At 40.5% G+C, this 13,763-nt stretch overlaps 1 protein-coding gene across 4 annotated transcripts in view; it reads right to left on the bottom strand.

Moving 5' to 3' along the window:
* MCF2 (MCF.2 cell line derived transforming sequence) overlaps nucleotides 1-13,763 on the bottom strand; it is a 76,926-nt gene that overhangs the window by 22,633 nt on the left and 40,530 nt on the right. For all 4 annotated transcript variants that reach the window (XM_044235355.1, XM_044235352.1, XM_044235353.1 and 1 more), the window contains 8 exons: nucleotides 10,063-10,100; nucleotides 7,471-7,559; nucleotides 6,201-6,267; nucleotides 5,387-5,502; nucleotides 5,201-5,270; nucleotides 3,308-3,400; nucleotides 1,269-1,361; nucleotides 137-262 (listed from right to left, as the gene is read on the bottom strand). In XM_044235355.1, coding sequence (XP_044091290.1) covers nucleotides 137-262; nucleotides 1,269-1,361; nucleotides 3,308-3,400; nucleotides 5,201-5,270; nucleotides 5,387-5,502; nucleotides 6,201-6,267; nucleotides 7,471-7,559; nucleotides 10,063-10,100 — 692 coding nt within the window. The remainder of the gene's footprint in view (nucleotides 1-136; nucleotides 263-1,268; nucleotides 1,362-3,307; nucleotides 3,401-5,200; nucleotides 5,271-5,386; nucleotides 5,503-6,200; nucleotides 6,268-7,470; nucleotides 7,560-10,062; nucleotides 10,101-13,763) is intronic.

The following is a 13,763-nucleotide window of genomic DNA, read 5'->3' as shown; positions in this document are numbered from 1 at the left end:
CTGATCTCCATAACACTGCTGACATTTGGATCTCCATTTTTCTGCCCTTTTTATTTCTCACTTGGTTCCAGGAGCCAAAGAAAGAGATTTTATGTGCTTACTTCCAAAACTGAAATGACCATTAAAATTTACTTACAATATAGCCATTTATTGCAATCTGATGCATAGAGTCATTAACTGACTTTAGTAAATCCAGCATCGTGTCCAGTGCCTCCTTTAACTGTTCAAACCCTCGGCAGCCTTTGCTATATTTCAGCAGCTCCTGTAATTAGAAGTCAAGAATTAAACTTGGTATCAGGCAGATACTAATAGCTGGAGAAAACAAATACAGTTTTGGCTAGCATGCTTTCAAGGAGGAATCCAAAGATGATGTCATTTTTTGAGCAATATCTTTCATTTGCTATTTGTCACATTAATACTCTATTTTAAAAACCATGTCAAGGGGCACCTGGGTGGTTCAGTGGGTTAAAGTCTCTGCCTTTGGCTCAGGTCATGATCTCAGGGTCCTGGGATCGAGCCCCACGTTGGGCTCTCTGCTCAGCGGGGAGCCTGCTTCCCTTTCTCTCCCTCTGCCTGCCTCTCTGCCTACCTGTGATCTCTGTCAAATAAATAAATAAAATCTTAAAAAAAAATAAAAACGTGTCAAAATTTGGGAAGAAATGGAATAGTGCCTAAATAGTATCAAGTAAAGGGCACTCGGTGCTCTTGGAGCTGTAGAAAAGGAGCTATTGGAACACACTATAGATTGATTTTTAAAACAATCACCCTTTTTTGGCCCTCCAAATGCAACAATTTGTTTTCTTCATTTTGGATAGACCACAGAACACTGTGAACATATATTCTAAAATATGCTTGCGGTGCTTATACGTAACGTGATATTTCAGGAACCCTGTCACAGGACACAAGGGGTGTGCTATCTGGAGTTTTCATGGAGAGGCACACGTGAAATGCAGTCACAAACTCTAAGAAATATTTGTTTAGTTCTTAACGATCAGGAAAGTTCTGCATTTGTTATGCCTACATCAACGTAACTTATGTGGCTAATTAAATAGCTAAAAAGACTCTAGAGATTCTCTGTTTCTATCTAGGCATTGGGAACTTGAGTCGCCACAATGAAGCCAGGAGGCATACTGTTAACTCCAGCCTTAGCACTCACCAAGCCTCCCTGCGCCTCGTGCTTCCTCACTAGCCACTTCCTTTTTAATGTCTTTGCCACATCTGACCCACAGAAGGAAGTAAAGAAAGAAATAAATGCTTCACGTAATTACCTTTAACAGTAACTGATACTTAGTGATTCGTTGCACGGGTTTGAGTAAATAGGAATCCAGACCAAGTCTGTGTTTTAGTTTTCTTTGACATTCCTGTCATTAAAATATAATTATCAGTACATTTAATCAAGACATGTACCTGTGAAAATGCCAAGTGTCCACAGATGAAACCCCATGCACACAGATTTCTTACATCTCGAGGAGATTCTACTAGAAAAGCCGCTGTTACGTACCGTATCGAAATTCTAAGCGGCCGTGAATATAAAAAAAAAACTACTATAAACATTATTTCAAGGATTTGAGAGGAGAAAATGCTAAAATTTCAAATGCAAATACATTTTTGGTGTTGAATGCTTGAAAGATGAGAAAATGATGAACATGACAAACAAAACCTGACTAAAAGAATAGTGAAGAAAATTAACAAAAAGCTCAGCTTCACAGGCCAAGGCCCAGAAAAGAAACAGGTTGTACCCAATAGAAGTCAAACTGGGTACGAGACGGAGTTGTTGTTGTTGTTTTAATATCATGAGAAAAATACAGCCCTCAACAACCGGTGCTATAGTTCATCTGATTATTGGCTCACTGCCATGATAAATGTAAGGGTTATGACTCTGGGTTCTGGGAACACTGTAGGGTCCCTAACTACAGCAAGATGGGGCCGATTAGGATGAAATGTGCATTTAAGAAGTACAGAATTCAAAGGGAGTGCGAAAGGATATACATGTGTTAAGATCTGGGACCTGCTTCTGGGTATGGATAAAAACCAATATACAATCCAATTCAAACAGTTAGGGGGCCCTGGGCTGGCTCTGGATCTGCCCCACGTTGGGTGCAGAGATTACTTAAAAAAGTAAAATCTTTAAAAACAATTCAGTTAGCAACTTACAGTTAAATGTAATGGACTGATACATGCATTTAGCTCTCCTCACTCATGAAGCCCAACTAAAATGATTTTTAGAAGTCATTTTTACAAGACAAAAACCAAAGTTACAAAGATGGGAGAGAAAAAGCTATCAATCGAATATGGAAACTGAAAAACTAACTGACAAGCGGTAAGTAAGGGAGCATTCTAGAGAAGAGCGACTCTCAATATGGCAGAGGGAAAACCTAAGGAACAACTAACTCATTTACCCCTTCCCCTCCACAGAGAGTCCAGAATTACAGACATCAAGTACCCCCTGAGAGTGGGAGATGAAGGTGTGTTTGAAAGTCTGTTTAAGAGGTAGATACTGTTGCCTGTCCATGTTGCTACAAGGTCTTCATCCTTTCTGACAGAGGCATCATACTCCATAGTGTAACACAGGGGAAAGTATCTGAAAAATTAAGTGAAGGGCGCCTCTGTGGCTCAGTGGGTTAGGCACCCAACTCTTGATTTCAGCTCAGCTCATGATCTCAGGGTTGTGAGATCAAGCCCCACGTCGGGTCCATGCTCAGTGGGGAGTCTGCTTCTTTCCCTCTGCCCCTCCCCTTGCTCATGCAGGCGCGCTCTCTCTCTCTCTCAAGTAAATAAACCTTTAAAAATAAATAAATAGATAAAATTCTAAAAAAAATGAAAAAACTAAAAATTAAATGAGTACAAATGACAATTGCAAGAAAAACAAAAGGGCTAGAAAAGCAACCATCTTATACCACACGATTCATCTGAGCATAGAAATTACAGCCTTAATTTAACACCGTATATCTACATGACGAGACTTCTAGCCATATTGGATGTGTTGGAGGAAAAGAAGCATGTGTGTGTATCTGGTGGTGAGGCAAGGGCAGTGAAGAGGGCTGAAGTAGCAATATCAATGTGTTTTTTGGCAACATGGAGGCAAATACCTAAGGAAGTAGCTAAAAGAAGTGTAAGTGATTACCTCTGCGAAGCAGCATGTATGTCTGTGAGCACATGAGTCTGTGCGTGCACGTGCGTGTATGGCAGTAGGGTCAAACTATTCTTTGATCTATAGTATATGTAACTTGAGTAGAAAATGAATTTATAAGAAATATCCCAGTATCTTCCAGAAGGAGGACATCCAATACCTGAAAAATTACTATACCTGGAAAAAGGCACATTCTGAATACTTCTTCCAAATTGCCTCTGATCTGGGTTTGTTCTGACAATATTTTGCATACATCTGAAAATCATCTTTCTGTGACAAAAAGTAAATTCAAATATATTATCAATTTGTGAACATGTACTTCTCTTACCAAGAAAGGCTGAACAAGAATGAGTGGGGCCAAGCATTCTAGGGAATGTGGTTTAAAGGGCCCACCACATGGACAGCTGGCCGGGAGCCCTCTCTGTGTCCCAAGAAAAGCACACCCACTGGACTGAACAGAGGGACACATCATTATCCCAGTAATTTCATGACTTTCACTTACCAAGTCTGAGAGTTAGAGAGAGAAAAGCCTTCTCTGACTGAACTAGAAAAACAGATGCATTTTTCTCCTAAGTATGAGCTAATAGGGTACAAAGAAACATGCTCCTTCCATGCTCTTAGTTTCTCCATTCCCTAGTGAACGAAGATGGAGCTAACTTCCAAGGTCCTTGGTTCATCACTGGGATATCATCATCATATTAGAACCCCACTAGGCATCTTCCCATGCTATTCTCTCTGCTTGGAATCACCTCTCTCTGACCCTCATCTAACGGGCCGCCTCCTACTCACTCTTCAACATCCTTCTCATGAGTCATCTCTTCTCGAAAGCCATCATTTATACCTCCGATCTACGTAAGATACCCCTCTTCTTGGCTCCTACAGGATCCTTCATTTATCCTTAATATAACACAATTCACACTGAATACAATTTTTTTCCCCCTTTCTCTATGGGAAGAGACTTCGTCTTGCTATCCACATTGCCTAGCACAGTGCTTGGTGTCTAGCAAGGGTTCAGTAGAAGGATGCTGAATGAATGAACGTATCGATAGGCATTCATTACACCAATGCTGGTTGCCAATAACTCTGCTCACCTTAGGAGAGATACAAAAATATATATAAAGCGTTTTTCATCTAGTTAGAGACAGAATTCACAAATGTGTATAAAAATGCCCAGCAATGTAAAATCCCCAATGAGTAGCATGGGCATTAAGTACTACACAAGTCCAAAGAAAAGAGACTGGTGTTGCTTAGAGAAGTCAGGGAAGAATCTAGCTATCAACCAAATGTGTTTGAAGTTAGAATATATTGAGAAACATAACGACAAATAGTTTTTTCTTAACCATATCATATTCTCAGTGCATTAACACTCTCTGGGATAAGACATCTATTTGGAAGCTTTCAGTGATCACCATTATCAAACTGACTCTCAAGTCAGGACGGAACTGATTTTCCAGGAAGAGGAGGAAGTAGATAAGCAGAGAATAGTCTAAGGAAAAATGCTAATGGAGGAAACGTATGATTACAAAGCCTGGGAAGCCAATTGTGATAAGCATTCTCTTGAGACATGGAGAAGTGAGCCTCCCGCAATAAACTCGTAGAATAAAAAGAACAGACAGCCCTCTATTTCACAAAGTTCCTGGGACAGATAACCCAGTGTCTGAAGGCCAGACTACTTTGGAGTCTAACACTCTACATGTATTCAAGGCGAATGCCAAGGCATCTCTGAGGCTAAGACTTAACCAAAGCAAGAATGGTCATGTGAGGGTGATTCCAAGTCTCACATCTTCCTAGCCAGAATGTTCCCTGGACTCCCAAGACCAGCCAGAGGTCAGTGGTCACAAGCTGAGCCACGGAAGACAATAGCCATTCGTGCACTCTGGATACCTCCCTGCACCAGCTTCTGTTACAAAACTTGGTCTAACATTAAATGCTTGCTGGAGTGATGCATCTCCTCCAAAAACAAAGACATAAAAAAACAAGACCCACTGTGTCTCTAAATCTGGTCCTATAAAATGAGCTGCTGCTTTAGTGACCCATATTTATATATTTTTAAAATAATAATTAACAAACCCTTTCCAGGAAACAAGGTCCCACTCTTTCTGGAGCATCAACGCAATTTTCCAGACTGTTCAAGAAAATGCTGTGAAAATTTCAGAGGAAAAAAAAAGGTTTTAATTTTATGCAAAATGTAATAAATGTATCAGTAGCCTTTAAATAACATGATGAAAAAGTAAATTCAATTCAGCAATTACATACTTGTTATGGAATTCATATATTTCGGCCATATTTCCAAAGAGAACATCCTTTTTATTTCTCAGGAGAGGTGGCATAAGATCAAACATCTCAGGATTATCCATCTCTGCTCTATAGCCCTACCCAAAATAAATACATTTATTCGTTGAGAAATGTTCACATTAACATTTGTTTGAGCCACCAAAGATACAGATACAGCAGAATGTATCGGGGATGAGTGGGTGAAGCTGTTGGTTAACTTTAACAATCACATTTTCCAGTACCCAAAGTTAATCCATTTTTAAAATTTTTTTAGCAAGACAAGGACAACATGGTTTCCCACTTAACGGGTAGAATAAAGTGACTCTCTGGCCTTGAGGGTAGCTTATAGTGTAGGAAACAAAATGGAAACCAAGCATGAAAACGTATATTACAGGTCAGTAACCTCTCCTTAAACTGGCAGTAGGCGTTTAGGTTTTTCAGACCAAGTTAATATTATGACATTTGTATCAAATGACTGTTTTACTCCTACTTTTAGTTCTTTACATCACCATCTCTAAATAGCACCCTGGGAATAATTATAGCAATCTGCTGGATCCTTAAGAAAACAGCTTATCTCTTCTGTACTAAAATCTGGGTCCCACAATTGTCACTACTGAGGGAGAACCTGACCGCGCACATTTGCTACCCATGCAGCCTCAAAACAGTGGGAGAAGTACGCACTGCTGGCGTGTGACAGTCAAGGAGGCAGACAGCACGGGAAGGCTCAACAGCTCTTACTGAAAGTAGCGGGGGAACATTCGCTCCGAGATGGTAAATTACCATTTGAGTCGCTTACCAACAGAACAGTAAACAGCTCGCGGACATACACCCTCTCTGTCTGTATCAGTTCATTCAGGACGTGGCTAAAGTGAAAAGACAGTATTTACCAGTTATTTTGTTGCTTTAGAATTGTATTATGATCTCTCAATCTTTCTCCTTACAAACTGTAGGGTAAAAATCGTTAATGCGTGGCCACTACCAATGGTTTTGGTTTTACCATCAAAATACGAAATTAATTGTATGGTTTCTAGAATAAGTACCACCCACAAGACTCTTTAAAATACATTTAGAGGAAAGGAAAGGGGGCTCAGGGCTTATTTTTACATGAGAAAAAATAACCCACTTTATTTCTATCTCACTAAGCTTATGAATCAAATTACTGGGCCCCTGGGTGGTTCAGTCAGTTAAGCGTCCGACTCTTGGTTTCACTTTGGGTCATGATCTCAGGGTTGTGGGATCGAGCCCCGCCTCGGGTTCTGTGTTCAGTGGGGAGTCAGCCTGAGAGTCTTTCCCCTCCTCCCTCTTCTTCTCCTTTCTACCACCCCCCACCACTCTTACTCTCTCTCTCTCTCTCTCTCTCTCTCTCAAATAAATAGATCTTTATTTTTTAAAATTTGTGGGGTTTTTTTCCTTCTGACCACTGAGTTGTAAGAGTTGTTTTTTAAGCTTTTATTGATTTATTTATTTATTTATTTATTTATATGAGAGAGAAAGAGCACAAGTGGGAGAAGAGGCAGAGGGAGAAAGAGAATCTCAAGCAGACTCCGTGCTGAGCGTTTAGCCCAACTTGATTCTTGATCTCACAACCCTGAGATCATGACCTGAGCCAAAATCATGAGTCAACCACTTAACCAACTGAGCCAATCCAGTGCCCCCAGATAAAATCTTAGGGGAAAAAAGGTGAATATTCTTATGTCTAGCATAGTAACATAATTTTATAAAAGTAAATAAAATAATGATTACTGTCAACATCTATAAAATATCATTATATATCTATAAAACCTTTGTAGTTTTTGAAACATCATCTCGTTCACTTTTACCTCTTTTAGAAAAGAGGAAATAAAGATTCTGGAAAACTCTGGTTAATTTTCAAGTCACACAAACAGAGCATAGGTTAGCCAGGCCTAATTCTAGGACTTCTGACAACTTATCTAGTGTCCTTTTCATCAACATAACAGAATCCCATTTTGTGATTTCAAAATCCAAGTACATTTGCCTTCAACACTGAATCACAGATTCCTACTGGTAGATGTGTATATGAGAGTATGTCAATAAAGAAAAGATACTTCTGTAAAACATCCAAGGTATTGTCATTGTCCAAACTGGAGGATTGACCAGAACTTCTCTTCTCCCGACCATCATGCACCACTTCAATCTGAAAGGACGAAAATAAGTTAAATTAGCATCCACGTATGTATAGATCTTCTTGAAGAAAATCAAGCTCAAATTAAGTTTTCTCTAGGTCCTGTGTAGATAAACTTGAAAACACTAGGATTATTTTTTTCAGGAATAACTTTGATATATATTGGTAAAATAAATTATTTGAGTTGCCAAAGAGGACAGATTTAAGATACTAATTAGGACTTATTTTATACATGGGGCGCTCGGGTCCCTCCGCTGGTTAAGCATCCAACTCTTGATTTTGGCTCAGGTCATGATCTCAGGGTCGCGGGATTAGGATTCTCTCTCCCTCTGCCTTGCCCACCACCTTTTCCCAGCCCCCACTCCTGCTCTAAGAAAACAATTGTATTTTCCACATTAAATAATGTCTCATTTACTTGGCACTTTGGGGAAGTGAGGTTAATTGATAAAAAGTTGAGTTTCCCGATAACTAAAGTTTATTCATTGAAGAAAAAAATTAATGATTTTTGATGGAAACTTTCTAGGAAATAGTACATGAGTCCTTGAGTTCTTTAACCAAGGATAAACAACATCACTACCTCTCCCTCTAATAATTCAGTGGTACCATCAGGAAAGTGAAAGATGTGATAAAAATTGATGATCCACTCCAGGGCTGATAACATCTGGGTAACTCTATTCTTTCTTAAAATGGTTGTAGCCTATTGATCTCTGTCTCTGCTCTCTGCCACATGTCAGTTTTTGCTACAAGTGACTTCCCCAACCCTAAGCCACTATCTTATTTTGAAGACTCTACAGGACTTGGACTTGCTGAGTGGGTCAACTACATGAGATCTGTGGCGGGTTCATTGTTCTTCAGAAGCCTTAGAAGTATCTTCCAGGGATCCTGGCTGAATTTGGACTTTTGAGCCCGTAAAACGTCTGAACTCCAAGCAAACGCAGCATTACTTGGTAACAAGTAGAACCCAAAGTGAAGCATGAGATCTGCCAGCTAAAAAGCATTTGCACAAAACATTACAAACACGCGTGGAAAGGAACAAACATTTACCGACTATTTCCTAGATACTGTGCAGGCACAGTTGTAGGGACTTAACGGGAATCACTGTATCCAATCTTCCCAGCAATTTGGCAAGCTATAGCATACTTATCCTCATTTTGCATATGGGAAAACCAAGGCTCAGAAAGGTTTAGCAACCGGGCCAAGGTCCCATACCTAGTTAAGTGATAAAACAGGGTCAAGCCCATGGTGTGCCAGCATTATGCTCCCTCTTTAAGACCATGCTTTGATTCGTTCTATCTGAATGTACTGTTATTTTAATACTATAATTAAGACTGATAATGCTGCGTACTTCTTTATTCATCAGATAGGTATGCATCCCTTACTCCTAACAGGTTTCTGAAATTCAAGTTTGGAAAGTTTCAAAACATAAATTTATACTTTTAAATGCCTTGCCAAAGGATTGCGCAAATTGACTCAAATTGAAGAACGTGTGCATTTTGGAACTCCGTTCACTAGCTAGTAATCTCACCAAGAAAATGTACAGAGCCACAGCCTCCTACTTTTCCCCTGAGATATGTGAATGAATAAGTCCCCATAGAGGAAGTTAGGGTATCATGAGTGGAAACGGAAACCGAAAGACCCCGTAAGACTGTGGAATTTGGTCTTCAGCCTGTTTCCTTCTCGAAAACAGAGGTTGTGGCTGTACACCGTGCTAACTAGGCCACTCACTAGCCTGCTCATAATGGTATACAACATGTAAGAAGCTAACAATGCCACGCTTCGTTCGAAATACTTCCCAAGTATTATTTTATGTTTATGTGACCTCTACGATGAGAGCATTCTGTTATTATACCCATTCTATAGATAAGGAAATGGAGTTCCTTATGGGGTAACGGAGTTACCCCAGGTTATATGTAACCAACAGAAACTGACAGAGTTGGGATTAAAAGGCAGGTAGTGTCTATCAGTGCCTATACTGCCTCTTGGAGATCTATGTTCTTGTCCTTATTTACCATCAAGAAGACACAAGGAAAATGTAGGGCCCTATGGTTATGATGAGGCTACTCTCTGCAGATACCAGAATGTCCTGGAAAACTGAGAAGGAGATTTGAATCAACCCACAAATGAACAGATGTCCTTTTTTGAGCCTGGCACATGGACCATTAGAACCTTCCTACTTATAGGAATGTAATTAGTTATGAAAGGAATCTTCTTTTGTAGAAAGGCGCAATTATTTAAGTTTATTGAGGTGGGGTGCGGGAAAGAGAAGCTGGGACTTATAGATATTTTACAGAAATTAATTCCGAACTCAAGCCAAGACTTGAGAAACTGCTCATACACCTGGGGCTATGCCAGAACTGCAATTAGACACAATGCAGCAGCAGCTTTTTCTTTTAGATTAAATAGGCTTCCGAACGTACAATATTGGTTTAGTGAACTAAAAATATGGTTTAAGCCTCCATACCAATTCTGCAACCACAGCAATAAAGCCAGTTTTGAATTAATTAGTGGTATTTACTTTTAAGTTGCTCTGATTTTGTCTCCAAGTCTTCTTTCCTGGTAGAAAAATATGAAAGAGGAATTTCAAGCCAGAATTAAAAATCAACACTTTAAATTAAAACGCATGCATGTTTATTAAATAGAGAGCTACGAATATTCTGACATATTTAGGTTAGTATTTTTAAATCACACCATACAAAACAGTTGACTGGTTAGATTCATCTACATGATTTCAAGTTCTTATTTAGCATCACTTTGCTACACCTTCACTCATTCTCTGACTCATCGAACATCCACGTGATTGCCGAGTGAGCAGGAAGGTAAGTGCTAGTGTTACGTAATTATTTGCAGATTTAATATTCATTTGCACACATAAGCGTTTAATCAGATTGTAGCTCACTGCCTAATGGTATCAAAAAGAGTTTGGAAAAACATCTGCATTTAACTAATAACTACATGCTGGGCAGCTCTAAGCCCTACACACCCATTTTGGTTTTTAATCCTCAAAGCAACCCTAACAGATACGTACTATCTCTGTCTTCATTTCTTAGATAAGTAAGGTTAGTATCTTGTCCAGGAAGCAAAGGTAGTGTTCTGTAGACTCGACTGTCAGAATATGTGCTGCTAACAACTACATAAAACAACTCAGAAGCATATTAAAATGCTAAAACGAAACAACTGCATCAAAATTCCAAGCTTTAATCTTTCTATTCTACTATTCCATTTTTTCCCTTTCTTTTCTTAAAACATGTTGAAAATGAAGTTATCTCTATTTTTTAAAGTTGACTTATTTGTTTTTAGTCCTCTCTACACCCAACGGGGGCCTCGAACTTAGGACCCGAGATCACGAGCTGCACACTCTTCCAACTGAGCCAGCCAGGTGCCTCTCCATTTCTTTGCTTCAACTTTCCGTTCTGTTTACAATGGGTGAGCCCCTGTACTATTGAGCAAGGAGTCCAAATGTTTCTACAAACCCCAGAGCATGGTCCAGTGCAAGACCAGGTCATTCGTGTTCCTTATTTTTGGTGCTGCTAAAAAAGGCTGCCACGCACACAGGCTACAGGCGTCTCTTCTCCCTATGGAAGAAATATACTTTTCGCCCTTCCCTCCTTGGCAGGAACCACTGCAAGGCACACTCAGGGAAAGGATATGCTATTAGGTTCTCTGAATTTTATACTCCACTCTCATTATTGAAAAATATATTTTAGGAGCCCCTGGCTGACTCATCGGAACAGCGTGCGACTCTTGATCTCAAGGTCATGAGTTCGAGCCCCACGTTGGAGGTAGAGATTACTTTAAATAAGAAAGTAAAAACAAAAATAGATTTTATAGGGGTGCTTGCCTGGTTTAGTCAGAAGCACACACAACTCTTGATCTCAGGGTCATAAGTTCAAGCCCTACATTGGGTGTGGGCCTACTTAAAAAACATATATATATATATAATGTACAGAACATAGCATAATATATAGAGATGTTGAACACTATGTGGTACAGCTGAAACTAAAGTTAACTTGTGTCAACTACACTCAAATAAAAAAGTTAAAAATATATATATTTTATACAGAAGCTGTATGTTTATAGTATCATATATATAAGTACGTAAGTTAGACTTAGTGGCACTTACCACGTAAAATCAATTTCTCAACGAACACTGATGTTTGCCACTTTAAAGACACCTGATACACAGAGATCCAAACTTCTTTATAAAGGGAACTGAGGAAGCCTTACTACTTAGCTTTACTATAAGTAATTCTTTGCAACCACATTAAGAGATGAAAAAGGAATATATATACACAACTTGGGACAAAGCAGATTTTTCTGAAAAGCAAGCTGAAGAGATTCGTTCTTTCAACGACGTAAATGGATCCGTGAAAATCAGGAGCGCTGTACTCTACACTGAGCTCCGTGTTTGGTGTTGGGGATACGAGTATGACCTGCGCACAGTCCCTGCCCCTACAGAGTGGACAGTCTAGCAGAGAGACGGAAAATGGACAATTCTACGAAGGCCGTGAAGACACACAGCCGGCCCTGTCACCACGCAGCACGGCTGCTCAACCGAACTGGGTGCTGAGCAGGAGAGGCAGGGAAGAAAAGCTTCCGGGAAGGAAGTGGCCAAGGGACAGGAGATCTGCTGGAGGGAAAGCAACCAGCCAAGGGGAAAGGGACAGGGAAGGACACAGCGTCCCAGAGAGAGCAGCCCTGGCAAGTCCAACAGGCCAGAGAAACAGGGGCATGCGAAAGGGGAAGCGGGGAGACAGGGAGACCGCCGCAGTTGTCGCGGCAACAGGTGACGGGAGCTTGGGCTAAGGAAGTGGCCGCGAGGACATAGCAGTGGGGATGGAAAGAAGTGGGTTTGGTGACTGATTAAAGGTGGGGCCAGGAGTGCCGAGGCTGGGGCGAGCGGGGACATCACAGTAACTGTTCCTGGAAGCGAGGCACAGGGGAAGCGGGGAAGGTGTGCGGGAGAGGCCACCAGGCAGAGCCTGAGTTGCCTAGAGGAAGTTCAAGGAGGCAAATTGTGAAGGCAGGTCTGAAGCTTACAAGGAAGGTGCAGACTAGAGCTACAGGTTTTGGAGCTCAAAGCACAGTTTACCCCTCACAATGCATTGCTAACTTCCCTCTGTTTTTTTTTTTTTTTAGATTTTATTTATTTATTTGACAGAGAGAAATCACAAGTAGACGGAGAGGCAGGCAGAGAGAGAGAGAGAGAGAAGCAGGCTCCCTGCTGAGCAGAGAGCCCGATGCGGGACTCGATCCCAGGACCCTGAGATCATGACCTGAGCTGAAGGCAGTGGCTTAACCCACTGAGCCACCCAGGCTCCCCGACTTCCCTCTGTATTAATTCAGGGGTTAAGCAACCGACTCTTGATTTGGGCCCAGGTCATGATCTCAGGATCGTGCCCTCAGCAGGGGAGTCTGCTGGAGATTCTTGCCGTCTGCCCCTCCCCCCACTTATACTCCCTCCTACTCTCTCCCTCTCTCGAATAAATAAACAAAATCTTTTCCAAAACTTAATTCAACAAATATTGATTGTGTCCTGCTAGTTTCCACGCACTGCGCTAGGTACAGGATTCTGTCTGATGCAAATTAGTAAAAAGAAACAAACAAAAACAAACAAAACCAGTTTGACTTATCGTTTGAAAGATGAACACAATTTGATTTGACCAAATCCTATATATTTGGCTTAGCAATTAAAAGTCTTGAAGAGTTATTTAGTCCTGACTCTTATAATCCCCATTTCTCACAGAGCAATGAGGTAAAAATAAATACGATAGCATAAATGATGCTTTGGTTTAATTTAGAAACCATGATAAATAATGAGTAAAATCATTTATCCATCCATATCATTCAGGCTGCTGTCTTTTTCCACATAAATGCATTAGGCAGTCTTAAACTGAAGAAAATTCAAGCTACTCCCCACATATAGTTGCACGGTGGATGACACAAGATTCTCTAAAACGAAAGAAAGCTTGATTGGATTTAACGCTGCCGATTGTTTTTCTTGATTTCTTTTGACGAGTGGTCATATGATGAGACTGAGTTTAGAAGCATAAGCTACTTTTCAGGGAGTCATTTTCCGAGGTAAGTTTCACACTGAGAATATGGATGATTATCATGGAAGAAAAGGGAGAACGTTAACTGTGGGCGAAATTCCAGGACGAACTGCTGCTGGCTTTAGATGTCAAACTGGTTTTTCACACGGACACAAACTCAGAAAAT

Source organism: Neovison vison, chromosome X (genome assembly GCF_020171115.1).
Source record: "Neovison vison isolate M4711 chromosome X, ASM_NN_V1, whole genome shotgun sequence".
NCBI classification, from domain to species: domain Eukaryota; kingdom Metazoa; phylum Chordata; class Mammalia; order Carnivora; family Mustelidae; genus Neogale; species Neogale vison.
This window is presented reverse-complemented; position numbering and strand designations above follow the sequence as displayed.